This window comes from Pelodiscus sinensis, chromosome 4 (genome assembly GCF_049634645.1).
Source record: "Pelodiscus sinensis isolate JC-2024 chromosome 4, ASM4963464v1, whole genome shotgun sequence".
Lineage (NCBI taxonomy): Eukaryota > Metazoa > Chordata > Testudines > Trionychidae > Pelodiscus > Pelodiscus sinensis.
The window spans coordinates 3,910,893-3,938,627 of NC_134714.1; the positions used below are offsets into that span (position 1 = coordinate 3,910,893).

Consider the following 27,735-nt stretch of genomic DNA (forward strand, 5'->3'; position numbering starts at 1 on the left):
TGAGGAAGCTGCCCGCGGGTCGTGCTGAGTCAGAGAGACACCTCTGAACTGAAGTTGCTCCTGGGGAGAGTCATTAACGGCTCCTCTGTGCTACCCGCAAGCTACCCCCCCTCTCCAGAGGCCCAGTTCTGTGGTGGTGGAGTGAGAGCTCTGCTCGCTGTCCATCCACCGACCCCAGGGAGGGTCTAAATGGCCACTTTTTCTACCCATTCCGAGAGGAAGGACTATCCCATGGCTAAGGTGCTAGCCTGGGACACAACTTTCTGCCTGTCTCCCTGCGTGACCTTAGGAAAGTCCCACGGGGGAAGAATTTCACGCACGGATTGGTATGTAGAGACACCCAACTACCACTGGACGTATAAGAACGGCCAGACGGGGTCAGACCAAAGGTCCCTCTAGCCCAGTGTCCCGTTTTCCGACAGACGGTCACCCTACCCAATAGCCATTGATGGACCTGTCCTCCAGGAACTTATCTCGTCTTTTGAACCCTGTTACGGTCGTAACCTTCACAACTTCCTCTTCCAAGGAACCTCGGTTTTCCAGAGGCCGGGAACGGGCGATAGGGAGGGATCACTTAGTGATTCCCTGTTCTGTTCATTCTTCTGGGGAACCTGGCGTTGGCCATTGTCGGGAGACACGCTACAGGTTGAGACGGATCCTTGGTCTATCCTAGCCTTGCTGCTCCTATAGGACGCACTCCTGTACGTCGCCCCCTGGGGGAGCGAGGTTTGTTATTCTTGCACAGCCGGAGCAGTGTAACCCTGTTGAAGGATGTTAATGGTCTGTGTAGGAGGATGGGGCGTTCTCTCTCTCCTCCTCCCTGCAAAATGCACCCTGACCGTGGCAGGAGCGGGAAATGGTCTGACTCCGACTCCCTTGGAAACACTCCGCTCTGCATGTGCAGCGCAAGAGACAGCTCTGCCCACACCCCTTACCCAGCTCAGTAACCCCCGCGGCTAGCCAGGGACGGCAGATTTCCGGCATTGTTGGTGGTGCCCAGAATGCCCAGCGCTCACACCCTTCCCCCACTCACGCTCTCCCCCTCCACCTGCCTAGGATCTGAGAGGGTGTTTGGGTGGGGAGGGGTGCAGGCAGGGCTGTCTTTAGGTAGCCATGGGGCCTGAGGCAACCCCCCCACAGCACCCCATGTGAGGTGCCCAGGGGAACCCCACCCATGGAAGCCCCCCCTCTTTCCACAAGCACCGCCTGACTCTGCCCCCTCACCAAAGCCCCCTACCCCGCGCAATGCACGCCAGGGGATTACTGAGGGGCCTGGCACGGGGCGGCGGATGGAGTCAGCCCACCCCCCCTGCATTCACCGCGGTGGCAGGCGCTCTGTCCCGCCACCCTCGCCCAGCCCACTGCACCCCGCTTCTCTGCAGCACCGGGAAACGGAGCTCCTCGGGGCTGGCGCACTCTGACGCCGTCTGGCGCGGTGAAGCGGCACACAACAGGCTGGGAGAGGGTGGCAGGGCAGGGTGGAGCAGCCCACCGGGTCGCACCGGATCTCGCCGCCGCTGTGAGTGCAAGGGGTGTGTGTGTGTGTGTGTGTGTGTGTGTGACCCCTGCTGCCACCCCGGCCAGTCCCTTTCCCCAGTGTGCTCCCCCAGGCCACCCTGGGACCCGTCCATACGGTTGGTCAAGGCGGCCGCTGCAGGACCCCCCAAAGCGCGTGCGCTGAGGCAGCCGGCACAAACTGTCCAACGGAGGGGACAGCTCTGGGAAGGAGTTTGGAGACTGGGGTGCAGGCTTTGGGAGGGAGTTTGGAGTGCAGGTGGGGATCTGGGGTGTAGACTCGGGGAGGGAATAGGGGTGCTGGAACTGGCCTGAAGCAGGGGATGGGTGTCCTGGGTGCATCTCAGGGAGGAAGTTTGTGGGCAGGACGGGATGGGGTGGGGGGAGCGGGGTGCACTAGGGCTGTGGGGGGAGTGGATGGAGGTGCCATACTTACCTCTGGGCACCCCTCGGCAATGGCTTCTGGGCAGGCGGGGCTCTCCAGGGGCTACTGTCCCCATGTGCTCCCCTAGCCCCCTGCCAACCCACATACCCCTGGGCCTGCCTGCTGGCTCGGAGTGATTCCAAATGCCCCAGGGTCCCTGCCAGTAGTGCAGAGAGCGAGGGCGGCTTCTGGCCACTCGCTTATCCTGCCTGCCAGCATGTGTGTCTGTGGCTGGGGCATGTGTCTTGGTCTGACCCAGTCTGGCCGTTCTTATGTTCTTACGAAGTTTGAGAAGTCCTGCCCTACAGCCTGGGTAAATTCTTAGGCTAGTTCTAGGCAGACTTCAATCAGGTTAGGAGCTTCAGTTCATACCAACATCCTGGAATTCAAAAGTTTATCCCGACTGCTTGGGTTTGAGAAACCAGGCCACATCTCTGATGAAATCAGGCTTTCTGTAGCTACTGCCACGCCTTCTTGCGCTTTGGCCCATATAGACTTGCTGAGTGAAACGTTGCCTTTCCCTCGATGTAGTATTTCTATTTCTGGCCAAAACAAGCACTGCAAAGAATATCTGAATACAGCCAACTCTACAATTTCTCTGTACTTTTTCACCCCCACCAGTGAAAGGTCTAGTGTTGGGTTGTCACTGATTTTCTTTAAATTCTCTGCTCATCCACCATGTAGTGTTCAACCTCTCTAAAAATATCGGAACGTTTCAGTACGGTTAGGGTGCAGTTGTTCAGTACAGTAACTTAGCAGTTGTAATAGCAGCGGGAGGACATGGCTCGGCACTGCACCGTTATTTCGAGATAACGAGCGTTATTTCGAAATAACAATGTGAGCGTGATAATGAGTATTGTTTCGAAATACCACAGCCATTCCATGATTTCAAAATAATTTTGATGTCACGGACGGCTTATTCCCAAATCTGCAAACCTCATTCTATGAGGAATAACGGCTATTCCAAAATAGCTATTTTGAAATAAGGCATGTGTAGACACTCCACTGCTGGTATTTCAAAATAGCCCCTCACTCGGGCCATTCTAAGTTATTCCTATCCAGTGCCTCCTGGGGCTCTAAATCGAGATAGCACATCTACGTTAGGGAAGCTTGACTCAGACTAATTTTGAGGCTTCCCTGCATTGTAGATGTGCAATAACTATTCTGGAATAGCTTATTTCAAAATAAGCGTGCAGTGTAGACACACCTTAGAGATGCATAAGCTCCATTTAGACTTTTCTTCACCTCCTCTCGCTACACCAGTAACAAGAATAAAAATTAATACGGAATATAAGAACGGCCATACTGAGCCAAACTATAATCTTCCATCTGCCCCAGTAACCTATCTTCTGAGAATGCCCAATGCCAGGTGCTTCAGAAGGAATGACCAGAACACGTGGATAAGTGATCCCTCACCTGTCATCCCCTTCCAACTGCTGGCAAAAAGGCTAGAGATACTCAGATGTCGGTGTGGCAACCCTATCCAGCCTAGCTAATAGTTCTTTGAACTCAGTTATAGTTTTGGCCTTCACCACATCCATTGGCAAGGAGTTCCACAGGTTGACTGCGTGTTGTGTGAAGAAAAACTTCCTTTTGTTTGTTTTAAACTTGTTGCCTATTAATTTAGTTGGGAGACACCTAGATTTTGGGCTATGGGAAGGAGTAAATAACATTTCCTTATTCACTTTCTCCACAGCACCCACAAGTTGATAGGGTTCTATAACATCCCTCCTTTCTCGTCTCTTTCCCAAGTGGAATAGACTTTTTAATCTCTCTTGGAAGCTGTTCTAACCCCCCCCCCCCCAACACTGTTGACTTTCTCGGTATCTTTTAGACAAGTTGCAGTTAAACCAAAGGAAGAAGAAAGAAGAAGAAACGAATCAAAGGCCACATTGGCAGCAGAGGAAGGAACATGCAAAGCCACTTTGCACATCTTCACACATCCCGGACACAATACAGTGTGCTCAGTTGTGTCGGAAGCCGTAAGACACTTAGCAGTTGTAATAGCTGCGGGAGGACATGGCTCTGAAGTTCACCCAGTAGCTCTTGTACTGTGACTAATGCAGCATTTCCCTTTCTGCAGTGACAAATGTTCCCAAGTATCTGGATGTCAGTAGAAAGGCACTGGATTCAACCGGAGATTAATCGCTTCTTGCTCACATAGAATTCGTAAACAGCCCATGTTATTGTCCTCCTATGCGGCGAGGGAAAACGCACGTGTTAAAGGCCTGTCAAACTTGTTTGAGGGATAGCTATTTTTGGAAAACTGTAAACCTTCTTTAACTTTCAGGAGGACTAAACCAACCCCCAGCATTAGAGAGGTGGGTACAATTCCTCCGGTTTGTCAAACATTCTGTCGCGCGAGGCCTGTTCAAAGCCCATGGAAATCAATGGGACCCTTCCCGTTGACTTCAAAGGGCTTTGGATCAGGCCCACAGCATGGGCGACCCTTCTGCGAGGTGTTGCTTTCCTCACAGTAGAGCGCGGCTGGAAGAGAAGCAAACTCTGCCGAGCCATTTTATACCGCCTTGCTCTTGGTCAGACTCTCAAATCTACTGGTCTACTCATAAGATGTCACCCATCGTCCTATCTACCACTTCAGCCTGTCTTCGCGATAGCTCTGTGGATGGCAAGTCATCATCATTGTCATGGCCTCCTCATGGCCAAAAGTGAGCTCTTCCTCTTTTTGCACCATCTCTATATTCTCCCCTTTTTCTGCATCACTGTGGAGACCTCCATCCTTCTCATGGTCCTTTAAGGCTCTCGACTCTGTATCGTCTTTGATATACTCCTCTGACGGGACCTGCACGGTCCCACCATTCTCCAAACCTGCTCTTGTTCCTTCTTCGCCTTCTCTAAAACCCAGAGACTCCTCCCTGCCCACCCAATACAGGCGTGTTGTGAGCAAGACACGAGAAATCATTCTTCCGCTCTACTCTGCACTGATTAGGCCTCAGTTGGAGTCTTGTGTCCAGTTCTGGGCACCGCACTTCAAGAAAGATGTGAAGAAACTGGAGAGGGTCCAGAGAAGAGCAACGAGAATGATTAAAGGTCCAGAGAACATGAGCTATGAGGGAAGACAGAAGGAATTGGGTTTGTTTAGTTTAGAAAAGAGAAGATTGGGGGGAGGGGACATGATAGCCGTTTTCAAGTATCTAAAAGGGTGTCATAGGGAGGAGGGAGAAAACTTGTTCATCTTGGCCTCTGAGGATAGAACAAGAAGCAATGGGCTTAAACTGCAGCAAGGGAGGTTTAGGTTGGACATTAGGAAAAAGTTCCTAACTCTCAGGATGGTCATACACTGGAATAAATTGCCCAGGGAGGTTGTGGAATCCCCATCTCTGGAGATATTTAAGAGCAGGTTGGATAAATGTCTATCAGGGATGGTCCAGACAGTATTTGGTCCTGCCATGAGGGCAGAGGCCTGGACTCGATGACCTCTCGAGGTCCCTTCCAGTCCTAGTATTCTATGATTCACCCAGCCAGAATTCTCCTCTATGCCCTCGCCACATCCAGCCTTGATCACCACGGCCTCCTTTTTTTGGTCTTGCCTACCGCACACTTGTTCCACTCAGGACTATTCAGAACAGTGCTGCTTGGCTTTTCGCTCTCTGGGTGCGTCTAGACTGGCAAGATTTTGCGCAAAAACTTGCCAGCTGTCTACACTGGCTGCTTGAATTTGTGCAAGAGCACTGACTTTGTAATGTACAAAATCAGTGCTTCTTGCGCAAATACTTTCACACTCCCGCTTGGGGAAAAGTCCTCTTGTGCAAGAATACTTGCGCAAGAGGGCCAGTGTAGACAGGGAAGAACTGTTTTGCACAAAAAAGCCCTGATGGCTAAAATGGTGATCGGGGCTTTCTTGTGCAAAATCGCGTCTAGACTGGCCATGGATGCTTTGGCACAAAAGCACTTTTTTCGCAAAAGCATCCTTGCCAATCTAGACGCTCTTTTGCCGAAATATTTTTAACGGAAAAACTTTTCCGTGAAAAGTATTTCCGCAAAATCATGCCAGTCAAGACGTAGCCTCCCTGTGTAGGACTCGTCGGCTGGTTAGCCCTTTGCCTCTGCATCAGAAACAGGCATCTTGACCTCACCTTTAAAGCCTCCTCATTCCCCATCCCTCGTTCTCACACCTTCCCACATCCCAAGCTCCCTGTCCTGATGCTCTTCTCAACTCCCGCCCCCCCGACTCCTGCACTCCCCACACCCACAGCCTCCTGCTCTGAGCCCCCCAGGGTCGTTGTAGTGCTCTGTCACCCCAAAGCAATTTTACACTAGCACCATTTCTGTTCACAAGGGAAAAGTTAGTCCGCAATCTTTTACCATCAGGTTTTCTTTATATTTAACAACGGACTCATTCCCTGGATGCCTTGCACGAGCTTGTACCACTGCCCGCGAACTGCACACCGTGTTGAGGAGAAAGCAAACGTCTGATGAAAATTGCGTTAAGACATCGAGATTAGATTTCATCTTGCTTCAGAGGAGTACTCAGCAGGCACAAACATGCTTTGACTGTTCTGTCTCAAAATGCGGCCTGGATTTGCCCCAGAATAAAACAGCTGTGCATCGGTTTTATATAGAAAGCAGGGGGAAAACATTTTTGTGTGTCTCTAGTTTCAGCATTATTCATGTAACAATCTTTTGGCTAATGGGGGAAATGTAGAACCTGTTATCTAATCACACGCTGCGTCTAGACTACAAAGCTTTATTGGAAAAAGGAACGTCAATTGCGCTCCGCAATTCGCTATCTTTTTCAGATGGTTTTGTTGGAAGAGGCTTTTCTGAAATGTGGCCCATCCACACTGGGCCAAATTTTGGGAAATTCTTCTCTTTCGGAGAGCCCTTTTTCCGCATGAGAGGAGGAAGACAGGGCTTCCGAAAGAGTGAGTCTGTTTTTCCCCAAAAAATGCGGAAGAGCAAACGTGGTCCCTGGATGCGGCGGAGTTTTTCCGGGATACTGGAAAACCCCCGTAGTCTAGACATAGCCACAGAGACATTAACCTAGCCAATAATCTACCACTAGCGATTCACCACAAGCCAAGCCACTTTTAAAAACCCTTCACATCAAAACCTGCCATTCTCAAACAAAGCCACGCAGATGTCTTTTTATTTTAGAGCAACATATTCAACGTGATGAAAAGACGGTCTTCATAAAATGGCGCTGCCCCTCATGCCGGTCTCTCTCTCCAGCTGAGGTTATGTTCTCCCTTCCTCTACTTTGTTTCCCAGCATGCCTTGCTCCGGCACAGGACGCAAACCTAGTTGTTCCAGAGACATCCTTTATAAGAGCCTTCCCCATTTCTTCAATTAACAGTCGGGTGTGAGGTCTCTGCACCATTTTGTGGAAAGTCAAATAAAAGGTGACAAACAAAAGTGTGAAAAGAACAAACTTGTGGGTAATACACAGAAGCAGCGAGAGCAGTATTCAGGGGCCTGGTGGTGATTTCAAAGAACTTGAGTAAATGGCTCAGAACAGGACTCCTGGGTGGGTCTCAGAGAAGATCAGCACGTCAGGTTTGAGCCGGATGGATGAAATCGTCTCTAGGGTGCACGTGAAAGGCACCATGGAGCTGCATCGTCACACAACAAAGATACGCCTTTCCCATGCCCTCCCTGCAGCCAATTCTGCTGAGGCCAACTCTGGGGTAATGCCTCCCAAAACCTGCCTCCCCCGCCACCCGTTACAGAAAGGATGTGGGCACGTTGGAGAAAGTCCAACACAGGGCAACCAAAATGATGAGGGGGCTGGAGCACATGAGGTACGACGAGCAGCTGCGGGATTGGGGCTTGTTTAGTCTGCAGAAGAGAAGAGTGAGGGGGGATTTGAGAGCAGCCTTCAACTACCTGAAGGGAGGTTCCAAAGAGGATGGAGAGGAGTTGTTCTCAGTGGTGGCAGATGGCAGAACAAGGAGCAATGGGCTCAGGTTGCAGTGGGGGAGATCTAGGCTGGACAGTAGGACAAACCATTTCCCTAGGTGGGTGGGGAAGCCCTGGGATGGGTTCCCTAGGGGTGGGGTGGAATCTCCATCCCTAAAGGTTTGACCAAGCCCTGGCTGGGGTGATTGAGTTGGGTTGGTCCTGCTTTGGGCAGGGGGCTGGACTCGATGACTCCTGAGGTCTCTTCCAGCCCTGGGATTCTATGAATCTATGATAAGGGTTTGGGCTGGAAAGTCATAAGCGGAGCCATACACGAGACCTGTGACAATGTCGCCATCACTGTCAATGGTGGACTACGGACATGAAGCTGTTGGCGAGATCATGCTGACCAGTGATTGTCTTATTGTTCGCTGGTACTCCCCTGTTGGTCTGTTTGTGTCCACCTGTTGTCTTATCTTCTACTTAGATCGGACGCTCTCCATAGCTTACTCTTTGGACTCTACATTTGTACAGGGCTTAGCACAATGGGGTCCCGGCCCATGACGGAGGCTGGCGGGTGCTACAGTAATACAGACCATGAATAATAAAAACATATTCAGGTGTGTGGAAGGGAAGTCCATAGGGACTGTCACGTTTGCAGTGCTAGTAAATGTGCTAGCCTGAAAGGAGGGGTGCTACTTACTTATTGATGGCAACTGCAGGAAACAGGAAAACTCCTGTACGGAGACGTTTTTGTATTATTTATAGGTGAAATTGATCAACCTGCAGCCGCCACCCAAAACTGCTCCCTATGCTAAAAAAAAGAGAAGGCATTAGCATGTTCTCCGCATTAGCATGACAACGCACATTTGAGTTGCAGTAGAGATGTGATTCCATATCGGCGCGGCCCAGTCTGTCTGAGGCAACAGAACACACATTGAAAAGGAAAGTACTGGACTACAACCTTCCAACGGGCAAGCCGCAGTGAGCAAACAGAATCGAATCTCTAATTATCTCCCTTGTTTCAGGAGAACCCTGCTAAAAGCACAGGTCTGAATGGCTCGCAGAATATTTAAATGCAGCCCCCGTTAGAGAAAGGTAAAATATTTTGGGAATGTCGATGTAAAAAATGGATACTGGAATTCAATTAACGATGCTATAAATTTAAGAGGGAAAGAAAGGTAATTAATATTAAATTAACATGGAATGGGTAAGGAAGGCTAAAAATCCTACATTAAAGAGAAATATTGTTGCTATGTCTTTTTTAATTCATCACTGATTTGGTAATTTAATCTCTCTCTGGACCTGATTAGCAAAAGTATTTGGCTGCCTAACGATGCAGACAGATGCCCACTCAGCTTGTCAAAAATGTCTAAGTGAGTTAGGCGCTTTACACATTGTCTTTCTGTAGGGTGTTCGGTGCCTCACCTGCTTAGGCGCTTTGGAAAATCTCATTAGGCATGTGTCTGTATCATTAGGTGCCTAAATACCTGGAACAATCTGGTGTGATTGCTCGCGCTCCAGAATAAAAGGAAATGGAAACACAACTAGCTGTAAAAGTAAAAATGACGGGTCTCTTTCATTGGCTCCCCAGAACCAATTCCTTTCACAGAACTATAAATACAAATATCACCAGCAATGAGAGACTGTCGAGGAACAGTTTTAAAACCTGACGGCAACAAACTGAATGCCAGCGAATTGTTCAATGGGTTGAAATCCCGAGGCATGGCTTTCAGCCTGCATGTACTGTAACTGCCAAGACAAGCAAAAAACTCCCCTTTTTTATCATTCCAGCCCTTAAAAAGGCTCTTTGTCTTTAGGAACGTTCTTTGATTGGCTTCCCAAGCCAACCCCGGAGGCCTTTTTTATTTTAAACAGCAAGCTATGTAACACTTAACATCTCCTATGGCATTTCCTGGTGGTAGAAGATTCAATTCACAGGTGTCAGCTGGAAGGTCTTCACATACAGAATGAAAGGTAGCGGGTAATTTCTCAGCTATAAATTACACATTTGAGATCACAGACACGCTTCCACAGCCCAAAAGCAAGACTTCGTCTTTCTTTGTTTTATTAGCAGATAGTAACTGTAGCACAAGAAAAAGGCAACACACTCAATCCACCTCTCGCGTTACTCTCACGGAGGAATTGCCTTTTACAAATCAGGAGGTTTCTGGAATGGATGATTATTGGCATTATAGTGGCACTCACGGTCAGGATCAGAGCTTTGTGGTGCTAGGTTCCAAACACACACAGACATGTGTGTGTATTGGCTTTGGAAAAAGTTCAGAAAAGGGCCAGGGGTTTGGAATGGGTCCCATATGAAGACAGAATAAAAAGACTGGGACTTTTCAGCTTAGAAAAGAGGAGATGAAGGAGGGCTATGATAGAAGGTCTATGATAGAGGTCTATAAAATCACGACTGGTGTGGAAAAAGTGAATAAGAAAAAGTGTTTTACTTATTCCCACAATATGAGAACTAGGGGGTCACCAAATGAAATGAATAGGCAGCAGGCTTAAAACAAACAAAAGGAGGTTTTTCTTCACGCAGGGCACAGTCAACCTGTGGAACTCCTTGCCAGAGGATGTTGTGAAGACCAGGACTTCAAAAAGAGCTAGATAAATTCATGGAGATTAGGTCCGTCAATATTTATTAGCCAGGATGGGTAGGAATGGTATCCCAGCCCCTGTTTGTCTGGAGGTGGGTGACAGGAGAGGGATCACTTGAGGATTCCCTGTTGTGTTCCCTTCCTCTGGGGCATCTGGCATTGGCTATTGTTGGCAGGCAGGATACTGGGGTGGATGGACCTTTGGTCTGACCCAGTCCGGCCGTTCTTATGTTCATATGGTCACTGGCCCAATGATTCTCATTTTGATCCATCACCAACAGCTATGGATCTAGGAGTACAAGGCCGTAAAACGCTCTGTTTGAAGTTCAACTAAACGTGGGATCTGACTGGAAAAAAAGGAGGCGGGGTTCCCAGAGAGGGCTGCAACAGGAATTCCCCCTCGTGTAAAATCTCTCCGTTGGAGGCTGCTGTTTTTTCAGCCCTGACTCATCAATCAAAACTCACTCGTGGGACTAGTGCTTCGGTCATCTCTGGGGCTGGCAGGCAGCAGATCCAATTCCCGCTTCAGTGACAGGGCAGGGACATGTCCTCATCCACTAGCAGGCTAGTGACAGATCGGATTAGATCCCCTACCTCCTGGCCTGCTGCATCCCAGTCCACCTCTCTAACCGCTAGGCCACAGGACCAGAGCGCCGCTGGCCTGAAGTCAGTGGCCTCACTGGGGCTGGAGCTCAGCTCTCCTGTGTCATGGTCCGGTGCATTAACCTTCATTTTTTTGGATGAGGCAAAGCAGGGAATATAGGCAGGGCCTCCCACATCCCAGGTCAGTGACCAGACCCCCAGGATCTGCACCTTCCTGGCCTTGGCTAGGCCCAACACAGAAGAGCTGAGCACTTGCAACCCCACAAATACAGCCGTCAATCACTGCAGGAATCGCAGAATCCCAGGGCTGGCAGAGACCTCAGGAGTCATCGAGTCCAGCCCCCTGCCCGAAGCAGGACCAACCCCAACTCAACCATCCCAGCCAGGGCTTGGTCAAGCTGAGACTTAAACACCTCTAGGGATGGAGATTCAACCAGCTCCTTAGGGAACCCAGCGCAGCACTTCCCCATCCTCCTTGGGAAAAGGTTTTTCCTAATATCCAACCTAGACCTCCCCCACTGCAACTTGAGACCAATACTACTGTAAACAGACTTTCTCCATCCCCTTTGGAACCTCCCTTCAGGAAGTTGAAGGCTGCTCTCAAATCCCCCCTCACTCTTCATTTCTGTAGACGAAAAAAGCCCAAATCCCTCAGTCGCTCCTCGTAGGTCGTGCTCCAGCCCCCTCAGCATTTTGGTCGCCCTCTGCTGGACCCTCTCCAACGCGTCCACATCCTTCCTGTAGTGGGGGCCCCAGAACTGGACACAATACTCCAGATGTGGCCTCACCAGAGCCGAATAAAGGGGAATAATCACTTCTCTAGATCTGCTGGCAATGCTCCTCCTAATGCAGCCCAACGTGCCATTCGCCTTCTTGGCTACAAGGGCCCCCTGTTGACTCCTATCCAGCTTCTCATCCACTTGGAACCCCCAGGTCCGTTTCTGCAGAACTGCTACTTAGCCTGTCGGTCCCCAGCCTGTACCAATACTTGGGATTCTTCCGTCCCAGGTGCAGGACTCTGCACTTGTCCTTGCTGAACATTATCCGATTTCTTGTGGCCCAATCCTCTAATCTGTCTAGGTCACTCTGGACCCGATCCCTGCCCTCCAGTATATCTACCTCTCCCCTTAGGCCACTGACACGGCAGGCAGGCTTCTGCGGCTCTGCCCCGTGAAGGGCTGCAGGGCATGAATGCCTGAAGAAACACTTCCGCTCTTTCTAACTCTACCCACGTTTCCCTTGAAGAATCAGCCACCATAGATGATCCATATTCCCTCCGAAGAAACCCATCATCTTAAGTACAAAGTAATCAAGTCTTCTGCTTCTGAGACAATCCGTGGCAGCACCCTTTAAGAAAGGCATGAGCTGCGGATACTTGTGAGCAATTTATTATCCAACACAGGGGTGGGCAAGACAGGATCCATGGGCCAGATCCAGCCCACCAAGCAGTTTGATTCAACAAGTGGTCGCTCAGCCACTCCCTCCGCACATAGGCCAATCGAGACCTGGGAGCAGGGGAGTGTGTGTGCACGAAGTCTCCTCCCCCCACCGGGCCACATGGAACCAGAGGGAACCACCAGCTGTTTGAAAAAGCTGACAGCTCCCTCTAGGTCAGTGGTCTCCAACCTTTTTACATCCAAGATCACTTTTTAAGTCTCAGAACAGGCGAAGATCTACCGCCCCGCCCCTTCCTTGAAGCCCCGCCCTCTCTATTCTCCTGTCCATCACTTGCTATCCCCTGTTAAACAGTTTATTTTTAAATTATGCAATATATATAATTAAAATCACATGTTTATAATTATGAAATAAATGGTCTGTTTTGAATTCATGCTATTTAAATGTCAAATAAAGCATTTACAATTATACATTTTGTTCTCTGCTATTTTGTAAATCTAAAATCAAGTATTGAGAATTCTATATTTTTTCTTCCAATAACAAAGTCTCAGTGTGACACCTGTGGCTGAACAGTATCTGCCAGTGTCTTGAAGTCTGGGTTGTAGTCTGAGATTGCTAGTCGTATACAGTCCATCAGATGGGCATCTGTGATCCTGCGCTCAGCCTGGGAAGCCTGCTGCAGCACAGCTGGAGCTAGATGCAGCCTGCCTGGGCTGAGCGCAGGGCAGCCGGGCTGGAGGGAAGAGAAGTGGCTGTCCAGCCAGCTGGCCATGGCGCTCAGCCAGGGTGCACCAAGCTCCACCTGGGCAGGTGCAGAGGAGAAGCCGCCGATCAGCTGGAGCATGGAGCAGCCACTTTCAGCTGAAAGCCACAGTCAGCTGGCTGGGGTGTTTCAGCCCTTCCGACCTTCCAGCTCCCACCATTCCTCGCAGCTACTCACCTGTGTTGTTGCTCGGTGAGTAGCTGCTCCTCAAATGAGGAAATCTAATGTAAATGTCCCGCGCAGGCGCGCAGTTCAGAGAGGGCTCAAGAGCTATTCTTAGAGCCTCTGAGATCTACCGGTAGATCACGATCTACTGGTTGGTGACCACGGCTCTAGGTGCTGCACGCCCGTAGCAAGGGGCGAGAGAGTTCGTGCGCTCCCTTGTCCCCAAGTCCTGATCGGCCCAGGAGTGGGGGAACAGGCGAAGTCTCCTCCCTCTGCCAGGGGTGCATGGCAACTAGAGGGAACCACCCCACCCCTTCTAATATTCAACCCCCTGATACAACAGATTAATACAGAGCCAGCACACTCGCTTGATGCAGCCCGCCATGTGTAAGGGGCAGTAACAAAACCCTGGGCCACAGTTTTCTTGTGGAAACCACAACTTCGAAGACCCCAGCACAACTTCTATCGGTGCAAGTTTGAGCCGCTCTGTGAAGCTGCGTGCCGCGTCACAACACCCCTCCCTCAAATTTGGACCAGCCCCCTCTCCCATCAGGCTTCCTTTCGAAAACCCAGCAGGACACCCGGCAGCTTTCTGCCCTGCTTGAAAGTCAGGTTGGGTGTCGTCCCCAAACCGGCCCCGTAACAACCCACCGCTGCAACGTTTGCACCAGAAATCTTACAGCCGTATTCAGGTAGGAGGCTGGAGGGTAAGGTTGAGTTTGCGGCTTGACTCGTAAAGGCCTGGGGAAAGCACATGCATTCAGGAGGGAAGATACAGTCTGTCTCCCCCTGTACACATCATCTCCCTGCCAGCGGTGCGTTAAAACGCGGACTGAGAAAGTGTTAGCAGCTGAGGAAGTACCTGTTCCACGAGGATGGTTTGGAATCGATTCTGCACATTTCCCCCATTGCACGGTTAGAAATATCAGAGAGCAAAACGTCCCCAGCTCATATGATGATCAAGCCATTGTACGTTTGCTGGGCTTAGCCATAGCACACACCACTAGCCCGGAATCGAGATAGGACCATGAAAGCCGGCAGTAACGCACTGTCGTTTAGGGAACATCTAGACTGCCCAGGGCTTTCAAAAGAAACTATGCAAATGAGGTGCACAAGGTTCTTTCGAAAAAGGTTTTTTTTTCAAACAAGAACCATGTCTAGACTGCTTTTTTTTCCAAAAAACTTTTCTGAAAACGGGATCGGAAGAAGATATGCAAATTCACGCCAAAAGCCGCGGGCAGTCTAGACATGCCCCTGGAGTACGTACTTCCATGTTTTACATCAGGTGTACTGAGATCCTTACAAACAAACATCCATCCGTTTATCCACATGCTGGGAGTAAGAAAACGCAATGCCTGTTAATCCAAGTTTAGCAATATACAGGTGTGCTCTACTAGGGTGTGTCTACACAGCAGGGCTTAACTCGAAATAAAGGACATGCACTGATATACATCAAGGCTGTGTCTAGACTGGCAAGTTTTTCCGCAAAATCATCTGCTTTTCCGGAAAAACTTGCCAGCTGTCTACACTGGCTGCTTGAATTTCCGCAAAAGCACTGACGATCTCATATAAGATTGTCAGTGCTTTTGCGGAAATACTATGCTGCTCCCGTTTGGGCAAAAGTCTTTTTCTGAAAGACCTTTGAGCAAAAGGGCCAGTGTAGACAGCAGAGATTTCTTTTCCGCAAAAAAGCCCCGATCGCGAAAATGGCGATCAGGGCTTTTTTGCGGAAAAGTGCATCTAGATTGGCCACGGACGCTTTTCCGCAAAAAGTGGTTTTGCGGAAAAGCGTCCGTGCCAATCTAGACGTGCTTTTCCATTAAAAGCATTTCCGGAAAATCATGCCAGTGTAGATGTAGCCCAACTGCGTAGCTTATTTCCAAATAGCTTATTTCGAAATTGGGAGAATCTACACAGCACTTCTTTCGAATAGAGCCCTCTTCCTCCAACATCCCTTAACTCCTCGTACAATGAGGGTGACAGGAGTCGGAGGCAGAAATCCTCCAGCTTTTTGACATTATTTTGAAATAACTGCCTGCTGTGCAGAAGCAGACTACGTTATTTCGAAATAGTGTTGCTGTGTTGACATACCCCTAAGTTGAATGATCGGAGTCACCATATGAGAAGATAGCTGATATTGCTTTAAAAGATCCCCGAACGACAGGCTAGTTCTGACTGCTCACTTTCTTACTTTAATTGGATCGTTCTTCTGCAGATCCGTTCGGATCTACAACGTAAAGGTCACCAGGGGGCTGTGGATTGAAATGTGTGTAGGTAAGGGTTTTTCAAGATCTCAAAGATCTGTGCATGCATGATACAACTGTCTCTATATTTACCTCTCTTCATCCGAGACACAGCAAAAGCTGTGTAACTCTATGGCTGGATATAACACGTTTACCTGCACTGCAAGTTTCTTTCAGGTAATCTTTGTAGTATCTCTTGATCCCCCTACGGAATACCTCTTTAATCTCTGTGCGGTCGCACGGGCCATGCGCAAATTAGATTCAAGGATTTGTAAGTGGTTCAGGGCTGAGTTTGCGGAACAGCAGCAAACCTTCAAAGAGGGATCCGAACCAATTCTGAGCTTCGCAGGAATTGAGAGGAAAGCAAAGCACAGGACAGTTCTCACGCTGGGCAGACCAGCCAGCAGGCCCCTGTTGTAAGAAGCGAATTATAACCTCACCTGTCTGATCCCTAAACGATACGCAAGGATGCGGTCCACGGCGTCGGGGTTCATTTGAGTCCACTGCAGGCTGTAGGAGTACACCCGGGGTCTGTTCTGCCACAGGGGGCTGTAGGTGTCGTAGTAGAATTCTGGGGCATACGCTTTGCCTGCAGAACACAGCCACACAAAAACACGACGTGAGGAAACAGCACTTCTCCAAACAATGCTCCCATTGTACAACTGCAATCTTTTGTCCCCTAGGCCGTGGGACCACACTTTGTGAAATGTCTTTTTGCCACATGGCTTCAAAAGCATTTCTCAAGTCTGCCCTTGGCGAGTGAATTGCACGGGGAGGGTTAATTTCCCCTTGGTTATGAAGTCATCCTTGTGTCATTTGGGGTTCAGGAGAAAACCAGTCAACTAACTAAAGCACTTCACACAATCAATTCCAAATGACATCATGTATCCTGATGCGGAAACACAATCAGGAGATTTTGGCTGATTCTTTCTTTCATCACTCCTTCTGCTTCCTTGGCATTCGGATTAAATTCATACAACCCTTCCTCCCACACAATCAACTTGTAAAGAATTATGCCTCACTATATACCTATTTCAGATACAACCGCTCCATGCTTCCGTCCCAGTCACTCAAATGTATAGTGATACCTAGAATACATTATTTAGATAGAGATGTGCACGTTGCACAATACACACAGATTTGGAAGAGGCATTTTGAAACACTGCTACACTAACTGTTTATTCTTACTCGTGATTTTTAATTCATTACATTTGCCTTGTATACGATGAAATGGGATTTGAGTTCTTATTACATTTCAATCACACAACGGTATTTCTTGACTTGAACACAAAAATGCCATTAACACCTCTATGTGCACATAATTTTCTCAGCGAAGGAAGGAAAATTCTGCGCCCAGTGAGAATTGGTAGGAAAAAGTTGGAGGGATCCATAATGCTGCAGAAAATTATATTTCCTTTGAAACAAAAATGGTTTCCAAAAATCAGAACAATTTTGTCCCACCTCCCAAAAGTCTGACAAAGTCAAAATGAGACCTTTGAGCATTTTCATAGGGGAAAAAAATCCATTTTTCTTTTTTGAAATGGGTGTTGATTCTACATCAGAGGCAATTTTAAAAAAAATTCAAGCAGGAACTATTTCAGGGAATTTGAATATGTACAGATAGTTAGGGTACATGAACAAAGTGGTACCAGTGGGTCTTAGCTCTATAAGTGGTTGTTTATGTTTTGAATTTTTTGATTTTGTATTATAAATAATACATTTTGAAAAGTCAACATCAGAACAAAACAGTTGGATTTTTATAGAAACACCTCTTTTTGGTGATCAAAGACTGATTTCTTTGGGTCTGCACATCCTAAACTTAACACTCTGGTCATCTGAAGAAGTGGGCTGTGCTCATAATACCATCTACGTGTTTTGTTAGTCTTTAAAGTGCTACCAGATCATTTGTTGTTTTTTAAATTTATCCTGCCCAGACTAACTTGACTACCCCCTGAAGCTTCCGATTTTTTAAAATTATTCCTTTACAGAACTTTTCTAAAAAATTCAATTTTCTTTGCAATTTGAAAAGAAGTCAAAATGTGAAATTGCAAAATATTTCATGAAATGAAACCCTCATCATCTACACAGTTGTGCCTCCAACATTGGCATGAGCGTACTTTTCAGATACACAAACACTGGTTGTGTTGGATTCAGAATTGTAACTCTGAAAACAGCATTACATTTTTATGAAAAGAAACATCACAGACTCAAAAAAAATTAGGCTGAGGTAAAATGTGAAAAAAAAATTAAACCTCTCAAGTTTAACAAAGTTTGTTTGTTTTTTCTGGGAATTTCCTTAAGAATTTTAAAAACTTCGCACAGTTTCTGAGACAGGTTGATAAACCACATAGACTATGGAAGATTGAGTGTTTTTTCATGTCATGAAATATCAGTGGCAAATCTCATTGTGTGGATTAAAACCTCCAAAAAGCATCTGCTTTTGCAGAAAAACTTGCCAGCTGTCTACACTGGCCGCTTGAATTTCCGCAAGAACACTCACTTCCTACTGTCTGAAATCAGTGCCTCTTGCGGAAATACTATGCTGCTCCCGTTCGGGCAAAAGTCCCTTTTGTGCAAAAGGGCCAGTGTAGACAGCTCAGATTTGTTTTGCGCAAAAAAGCCCTGATCGCAAAAATGGCGATTGGGGCTTTTTTGCGCAAAAGCGCGTCTAGATTGGAACGGACGCTTTTCCACAAAAAGTGCTTTTGTGGAAAAGCGTCCTGCCAATCTAGGCGCTCTTTTCCGCAAATGCTTTTAACAGAAAACTTTTCCGTTAAAAGCATTTGCGGAAAATCATGCCAGTCTAGACGTAGCCCCTAAGGGTATGTCTAGACTGCATCCCTCTGTCGGCAGAGGGATGCAGATTAGGCAGGTCGACATTTCAAACAAGGCAGGGATTTAAATATCCCATGCCTAATTTGCATTAAAACGGCCACTGCCTTTTGCCAACTCAGCACTTTGTCGGCGAAAAGCAGCAGTCGAGAGGGGGATCTGTGAAGAAAGAAAACCTTTTTTGACAGATCCTGTAAACCTCCTTGCAGGAGGCATAAGGGATCTGTCGAAAAAGGCTTTCTTTTGTAGGGTGAATTGAGGCAGTCCATGGTATCTCGCTGAGAACTGACAAACTCAAACCTGAAAGTATTAGGCCGAGCTCAGAAAGTAAAACAGTTCAACAGTTACTGTGACCCTGATTCTCATGGCAACTACACTCCAAAGGGGCCTCTCTCACTCTGATAAGTGGGTTTCACTGTCTCTTGTGCTTCCAGATTAACGAGCTTGAGTCTCAAGGACTGTGCCAGGACGGGGATGGAGTTGTCCGTCCTGCCGAGACATCACAAGTTCGGCTAACAAGCTTACAGCAACATATTCATCCTGGGGGCTGCCATCCTGTTTATGTTGGCGCATTTAGCTAGTTAGGAATAACGACCTGTATTAGTGATAACGTTGAATTGGTGATGGGCGGAGATGCTGTGTAACTGTCTTAGACCACTGGCTTATGTGCATCTCTCATTTCCGCTGCTAGACCTATCAAATCACTTCTCCTCCGTCCATCTACTACCTATATAATCTAACGCAGTGGTCCCCAACACGGAGCCCGCAGGTGCCATGGTGTCCGTGGGGGCATTTGTGTGCGCCCACCAAGTGCTCGGGCTGGCCTGGCCCTGGGCACGTGGTGCATGCATGGTGCCGGAGCTGGCCCCGGGTGCATGGCGCACGGTGAGCGCTGGCCCCAGGAGCGCCGCAGATTGGCCACCCATGCTTTGGGCGCGCAGCAGTTGGAGGGGGTGTCGGCCCCAGGTGCGCGGCGCTTGGAGGGGGCGTCGGCCCCGAGTGCGCGACGCTTGGATGGGGCGCCGGCCCCGGGTGCGTGGCACTTGGGGGGGGGGTGCCGGCCTTGGGCGCGCAAGTGTCCCCACCCTCTGGCACCCGGCAGATGAACAGCCACGCCCCCTGGCGCCCGGCAACCTCCAGTGGTTGGGGACCACTGATCTAATGTATGTTTTGGTTAAGTTAATGCGCTCTGGGCTAACACCTGGTCTGCACTCCACCAGTGCTGTGTGAACCAATAAATCCTCTCTTGTTTTCACCAACACCTAGTGTGTCCGGAGATTATTCCCTACACTTTCTCCACAGATCCCCCTCTAGACTGCCGCTTTTTGCAAAGTGCTGAGTCAGCAAAACGTGGCGCCATTTTTATGCAAATTAGGCACGGGATATTTAAATCCGTGCTTCATTTGCAATGTCGATCTGCCTAATCTTCATCCCTCTGCCGACAGAGGGATTCAGTCTCGACATACCCATCTAGAATATGGCTACCCACTCACTGTCACTGCAGGGTGGTTGAAATTAGACTTTGCAACATATTGGTCTCTCAAAAAGGCTAGACTGGAAATGTGAAGGAATATAATATTAGATCTCAAGGAACGTGAATGTGAGAATTTGATCTTTCTAGTTCAGTAATAATGAGCTAGGGACCTGTTTTTCAGGAACCATTTATTCCTAATTCTTCTTTGCATCGGAATATGTGGCCTCTCCCTTCCCCCTGCCCCTTTGCACTCATAGGGCACGGATCTGCGATGAGATGCGGTCCCTCTAATTTCAGTGGAGAAGAGGGCACACAACACGTGGAGTATCACACAGAATTGTGTCCCCGTCACTGTAGTATTAACGTCCTGCATGCCGAGGTGGCTGTTCTATGGAAATGCTTTCCAGGATAGCAATACCATATGCCATAGTCCCCCAGGAACCCACAGACGACGGAGACGTTACCGAGCTTTTCTGCCAGTGGTACCGTACGTCAAAATCGCCTTCCTGGGGTCATCGGCATTTATGGACAACGCACACAGGCGGGCCCTCCTTTTCCTGGCAGCACGCAGGAGGGGAACCAGGCCAAGAGTATGAAAAAATCATTATGGCAGATGGTGTTAAACCATGATCGTTTTCCGATGGAGACGAGTCGTTGAGTCCTGGAACTACGCTTTCATCATTGCCTGTACGGTAAAGAACGCAGGAGCGCAGCAGATGAGGAAAAAGGCAGCACTCGCTACGTTTCCAGTTCCTAAACGTGACTGAGAAATCCACAGGACACAGTGCTTGACTCCTGGCTAAGCCCCTGTTATTCTATCCTGTTCCTCTGTGGTCATTAGCATGGTTGTGCAGCTACTCCCATCTTTCATTTTGATTCCTCTAGACTCCAGCATATGCTTAGGTGCTGCCTCCAAAACGGATGGAGTGAGGCACATGTGTAAATATTCACTGAATGACAATCTAATCATCCACCCACTGCTGGCTGTAGAAGATCGTTGCTTGATTTTTCACAGAGGACGCTGATTTTTATCTCTTACAATTTTCAGAAACTAAAACTATGTTTCTAGGAGAATTATAGTTTGTCCAATTTGTCCAGGTCCAGCTTCAAGGTAGCACAAGAAATTATGGTCCGGGAAATGTACCACATGCCATAATGCGTATTGTATATTTAAATTATATTGGGTGCAAACATTATCCTTCGATTTCAAGCAATGGCAATCAACTCAACTACATTTTCTCCCTAATTTTACAAGCAGATTACAGATGGCATTTCAAATTACCATCTTAGTGTTTATTTTAGCTTGTCGTGCAGAGACAAACAGTAGTAGATTTGCAAGCAGGGGAACACTGAAATATTTAGTAGAGATGGAGTTTATTATTCAACTCCTGTGTCTGTTTACACCTTCCCCCACCAGGTCCATATCAATTTCTGCTAACGTGTTTGGAATTAGTTTGTGAATGCAGCATCTTCATTGTTTCTACTTTGCGTTGGCGGAATAGTCACAGGTTTGACGGACATGATGAGCAGCAGATGATCGGGACAGTCACTCGAGATGACCAGGGTGGTCTTGCACGTCAAAACAGGAGTTACAAACTTTTAAGAAAAAAAAACAGATTTACTATTTTTTCTCCTTTGGAAAATTTTGTGGCACACCCTTCCTGCAATGCCCCTGGATTATACACCCTAGGTCTACACTGCACAGTTTTTACGCAAGAAGCTTTTTGAGATCTTCCGCAAAAACTGCTTGCGCAAAATCGCGTCCACACCTCTAAGTGCTTTGCAAAAGCGATGTGCTTTTGCTTAAGAGAGCATCCACACTGCATGGACGCTCTTGCGCAAGAAAGCTCTGATGGCCATTCACAGAATGGCCATCAGAGCACCTGTGCTTTTTCGGATAGGCTCTTTTCACGCAAGAAACCCCTGTGGAGCATCCACACCTGCCTTTTTGCACAGGAGCTGTAGCACAAAACAGAGTTATTCCTTGTGGGGAGAGGAATCACTCTACTGGCAAAAGCTCTCTATCCTGTTGACTTACTGTTTTTTTGGTGTTTTTTTGCATAAAAACACGCTTAAGGTGTGGTCGCTCCGCCGGTTTTTGCACAAAAACTTGTAGGCTGTGTCTAGACTGGCCAGTTTTTCCGGAAAATCAGCCGCTTTTCTGGAAAAACTTGCCAGCTGTCTACACTGGCTGCTTGAATTTCCACAAAAGCACTGACTTCCTACGGTAAGAAATCAGTGCGTCTTGCAGAAATACTATGCTGCTCCTGTTCAGGCAAAAGTCCTTTTGCGCAAAAGGGCCAGTGTAGACAGCTCAGATTTGTTTTCCGCAAAAAAGCCCCGATCGCGAAAATGGCGCTCTCAATCTAGACGCTCTTTTCCGAAAATGCTTTTAACGGAAAACTTTTCCATTAAAAACATTTCCGGAAAATCATGCCAGTCTAGACGTAGCCGTAGTGTAGACATAGCCTAGGAAAACAACATACTGAACTGCATAAAAGACCATGAGAGAGAATGCATGAAGATGCTACATCTCTGCCCCTTTACATGTTGCTCCGCCAGCTCCTGACCCTATTCATCAGACAGAGCTGCCCTCTCTTAGCCAGGACACTCCTCTGGCTTTTCCTACGCTGGAGCAGGCCATGGCACGGCTGTTGGGCTTTGCCGCTCCCTCCTCTCAGTCCCTCGCTTTCAAGTCGACCTTCCCACTCCTCTCCCCTCTCCTCTCCTCTCCTCTCCTCCTCCATTTTGCCATCATCTGCCATCTGCCCTACTTCTCGCCAAAAGCTTTCTTCTCCGGCTTGATCTCCAGGCTCTCTCCCCCTCTCCTCACAAGCTCTCACTCACTCACTCCCCCCTTAGCCAGCCATCCTCCCTCCCACCTCATCTCTCCATCTGACCTGCAGCCCGGTTCAACCCGTCCGCTCCCCGAAAGGGCCGTTTCTCTCTCAGCATGTGCCGGCCAGATGCCACCCTGTCAGCTTGGTTGTTCTGTGACTTCCAGCCCATCAGCGCCAATTGACTGTCATTGCTCTCAGCCCGCGCTGCTTCGCCCTCCCCTCCACCCCATCCGTATGGCTAGGGAGCCTCTCCAGGCGTCAGGCATCTCCACACTTCCTCTTCTCCCTCTCTCCCCCGTGGCAAGCCCCCTGCCAACCCCAAGGCCTGGTGCGCCCAGAACCCCGCTTCCTCCACTCCTGCTCTTGCCTCTTGGTAAGAATCCCAGGACTTCCTCTGCTACAAATGCGTTGTTTCCTCCTTCTGTTCTGCCATCTTCATAGCCAAGCAACACTGCTTCTCCTCCCGCATGGACACACAATCCCGGGGACCTGGCATTTCAGACTCCCCCCTCCTCACTTTTCCATCCTCTTTCCCCTGCCCTCCCACAAGGCTCTTTCTTCTCCCCTGGCATGGACTCAGTTATCATCTGCTCTCCTTCTCTCCATGCATCCACTGGATCTCCTCCCAACTTTCCTCATCTTCTGATCTGCCTCACATCCCCCCTTGCTCTTCTCCTGAGCCTCTCATTCTCCTCTGGTGCTTCCCCCTCACAATGCCAATACCTTTGACTCCCTTCCATTGGTGACTGTGCCCATGTCTCCAGCTGCCACCCACCTCCCGTCTCCCTTTCACCAAGTGTCGTGTCTACAACATCTGCCCGGAGTGCCTCACGACCGCTTCCAGTCTTCATTCCATCTCCTGCCTTCCACTGGGACGGCTCTTGCCCAACTCTCTGCCGACCTTTGCACGGTCACAGCTCAGAACCAGGCTTCCTCCTCCTCCTGGCCTTCCTCAGACTGTCCTTGACATGACTGACCAAACGCCTCCTCTGGAGAGCTCCTCTCCCCATGGCTCCTGTGCTCTCCTGGCCCTTCTCTCACCCGTCCTCAGTGTGTCATGCAGAGCAGTGGCTCCCAACCTTTCGAGCAGGCCCGCCGATGGTGGGGGAAGGATGGGAGAGTTGCCCCAGGGCCCGGCCATTCAAAAGGGGCTGGGTCCCCCAAACACTCTTGATGCTACTTCCGCAGTAGCGGCAGCAGTGACCGGAGCCGCTGCCCCTTTAAATTGCCTCCAGAGCCTAGCATGGCACAGTCTGGGTGGTGCTAAGGGCTCGCTGGGTGCGGGGGCAGCTGTCCAGGCAACGTAAGGGCTTGTTGCCCCCAGCCTTGCCCCTCTCACGAGCATGGAGAGGGGCTCCCCCTCCCTTGCCCAGAGACCCAGCAATTCTGTCTGTCCCCCTACTGTCTAGACTGCTGGATCCCTTGCAAGTGTCTGATTTGTTTCGCGTACCCCAACTTACACTTCACTTAAAAACTACTTGCTTACGAAGTGCACGTAGAGACAAAAGGGTCACTGCTCCTTCAGAAAAATGCATGACTTCCTCATTTTTACTGTAGAATTCTAAAATAAATCCATTGGCATATAAATAATGTACTTGCATGTCAGGGGTAGTGTACACAGCCATATAAATAAGTCTTTGCCGGGATGAAATTCTAGTTTGTTCTGAGTTCACTCATTCATTTTATGCTGCACAACTAGGCAAATGTCCAGAGGTGCATCTACACAGCTCCCTAAACTCAAAATAAGACACAGAATTTGTGCTAAGCAAATTGCATATCTTAGTTTGATTCTATTTCAAAATAGCTCCTTTTGAAATTTGGTGTATCTCCACGGCTCCACATTTTGAAATAACGCACTATTTTGAGACCCCCTTTAGTCCTCATGGAATGAGGGTTACATGGATGCCAAAATAGTGCACCTGTTATTTTGAAAACCATTTTGAAATAATGGGCAGATTGTTAAAATGCAGGGTAGTATTTTGGGATACCTGTGGTACCCTGAAATAGCCGCACAGTGATGAACTAGATGAACTGATGCATTCCCTGGGAGATCTCTGTGTATTCATGGTTGAGAACTACTGACTCAGAGAATCGTCCTCATTCCTCTTCAGGCATTCAGGGGTGGGATACCCAGGGCCGGCCCGAGCCATTTTGGCACCCTGGGCCCCAGGCGTGTAGCGCCGCCCCCAGGGCGCATGGCCCCACCTCCGGGTGCATGGCCCCGTCTCCGGGTGCACGGCGCATGTGCGGGCCTGCCTCCGGGACGCGTGGCCCTGCCTCCGGGCACATGACGCATGTGTGGCCCTACCCCTGGGGCGTCTGGGTGGATGCACAGTGCATGCGCTGCCCAGTTGGCCTGGCCACCACCGATGGCGGGCAGCTCGGGGTGGGCTGCGCCTGGCCGTGCAGGGCTCTGTGGCCGTGGGGGGAAGGGCGCTGCTGGCCGGTGCTGCAGGGGTTAACTCGGCCTCCACCCTAGGGAGCCGCTGCAGCCCGCCGGGAGCCACGTGCCCCCCGTAGGCTGGTGCCCTGGGCAGCTGCCTGGCTATTCCACCCCTTAGTCCGGCCTGGGGGATACCAAAGGGCTCTTTCCTGAGACCCTTATCCCTCTACTCCTCGGCTCTGGACAATTCCACTAATATATTCAAACTGCCATCTGTGGTGCAGCCCTCTGTCTGTCAGTCCCCACTAAAAATTTTAGCCGGTTGCTCTGGGTATGTCCACATTCCCGCTGGGAGAGGCCATTTCCAGCTTTTGTAGTCATGGCCTCACTAGATCAAACCATGCGAGGGCACTGGAAGTTGACGTGTAGATAGGGTGATATAAACGGCAGGAGGAGCTACCCACCCCAAATGTGTTTGGGGCCTCAGACGGGAATGTGCCCAGGATGTCTGTCCCCACCCACCATTGTAGCACTGGGTCGCAGATCAGGCATGTTTGCCCGAGATGGAAATTACACCTTTCAGCTCCAATGCGGACAAATCCTCTACCATCTCCCCCTGGGTGTCTTGCCAGACCTCAAGTTTATAGCTAGAACCGTCACTCTTCTCCTTCTTTCTTGATAATGGTGGACACCACCTCCACCCCACATGTCTTTGAGGCTCAGGGGTGATCTTGAACTCACACCTCTCCCTAGATTCTATCATTTACCCCGTGTGCAAATTCTTTCTGTAGACACCTCTAAGCCACAGCCTTCCTACCGAGCCACTCCGCTAAAATGCCAAGCATTCACCACCTTGTATCCTAATGAATGTGGCACAGAATCATAGAACACTAGAACTGGAAGGGACCTCAAGCGGTCACTGAGTCTGGTCCCCTGCCCTCACAGCAGGACACAGCACTGTCTAGATCATCCCTGACAGGTGTCTGTCTGACCTGCTCTTAAATATCCGCAGTGATGGAGATTCCCCAACCTCCCTAGAGAGTGAGATTTCCTAGCTCAGTCAGTCGCTTTGACCATGTCACTGCTTCCCTACATCCCTTCACAGGTTCTTCTCTCTCTCTGCCACATCAAACATAACCTACCTGTCTTCATTTCACGGTTCCTCACGGCCTCTTCCCCACCCAATCTGGCTTCTCTCTCGTTTGCTATCCTCTCTGATTGGCCCATGATATTAGCCTTAGAATCCTAGAATCCTGGGTCCGGAAGAGACCTCAGGAGTCATCAAGTCCAGCCCCCTGCCCAAAGCAGGACCAACCCCAATTCAATTGTCCCAGCCAGGGCCTTCATTGGCTGCTTCTTAAATTTTTAAGCCAATACCTTTGTGCTTTCTTTCATGCTGCCCTCATGCTTGGGAGGAACTCCCTGTAAACATCCACCAAGTCAGCTCGTTGTCCTCTTTCAAATCCCTCCTTTAAGCTCTTCTGTACTACGATACCTACAAAACTCACACACTTGACAATGGTTAAGCTGCTGGTGGGCTAGGACCACTGCCTTTCCTAGTGGCCAGCGTGAGCTCTTTATTTCACTGCGCCCCTTTCGGTATCCTCTTGTCTCGTGCTTGGATTGGAAACTCTCTGAGGCAGGACTTTCCATTCTGTGTTTGTGCTTCACACAATGTGGTCCCGGCCTGTGACGAGGAACCCTGGGTGCTACCACAATACAACTAATACATAATAGCTTTGAACCTTGTGCAGAAAGGATGACTTGGGAATCTCTGAACAAACGGAGGCAAAGGTTCATTTTGAAGGCAGATTTTAAAAGATTGCTAAGAGATCGTCACTCTCTTCAGGTGATGTAACAGGTACCAGTTGCAAATACACCCAGATTTTGCTCCGAGCCAATAAACGGGTGTCTCAATCAACTATTCAATTCATGGGAGAGTGAGCAATCAGCAGAAAGGCCCCGCATTTCGTCCAAAGCATCACTTCATTCTCTGCATTCCCTTTCCTCATTTCTGCCCCTACTTTTCACTGTGATTCTTCCGAACCAATCGATAGCTGTGAACCAACAGCAGCTGGACTGCTGTGCTCTCATACCTTGTATTACCAGGGACAACCAAAAGTGACACCTGCTGGCTGAGCTGTAGAAGGACTCACATTTCCTTTGCCTTTTTGGACATTTCCCGTGTAGTATACCGAGAAAAAGCATTTTCCCTTTTTTACTCAAAATCCGACAATACTGAGAATCAACCACATTGCTCCTCAGCTGAAACGTGATGTAAAAATCATGATCTGGGGTTGTAAGACATCATTTGATTATCTACAAAAGCTTCAAGATCAATTGATACTGGTTGTAGGAAAGGTTTTATTAAAAGTCTGTGAGCTCTCAAACTGGTCAGCAATGATACATGCGCTGCAGGAGGACTCAAGGTATTTGGAAAGCGAAAAATATAGAAATCCAGCTACTTTGGGAGGGTCTCTGCGGTTCAACATTTTCTCTCCTTACCTTAGCCCATTTGGATATATATCAGGATCATATTTACATGCACAGTAAATAAGGACTGATATGTGGAGGCCATCCCAATAGAGATTAGCTAGGCCATGTGTACACAGTAGGAGATTATTTCAGATTTC

At 48.9% G+C, this 27,735-nt stretch overlaps 1 protein-coding gene across 2 annotated transcripts in view; it reads right to left on the reverse strand.

Annotated features, from left to right (window-relative positions):
- MDGA2 (MAM domain containing glycosylphosphatidylinositol anchor 2) overlaps window positions 1-27,735 on the reverse strand; it is a 631,704-nt gene that overhangs the window by 56,746 nt on the left and 547,223 nt on the right. For both annotated transcript variants that reach the window (XM_075926142.1, XM_075926141.1), the window contains exon 10: window positions 16,014-16,162. In XM_075926142.1, the coding sequence (XP_075782257.1) occupies window positions 16,014-16,162 (149 nt within the window). The remainder of the gene's footprint in view (window positions 1-16,013; window positions 16,163-27,735) is intronic.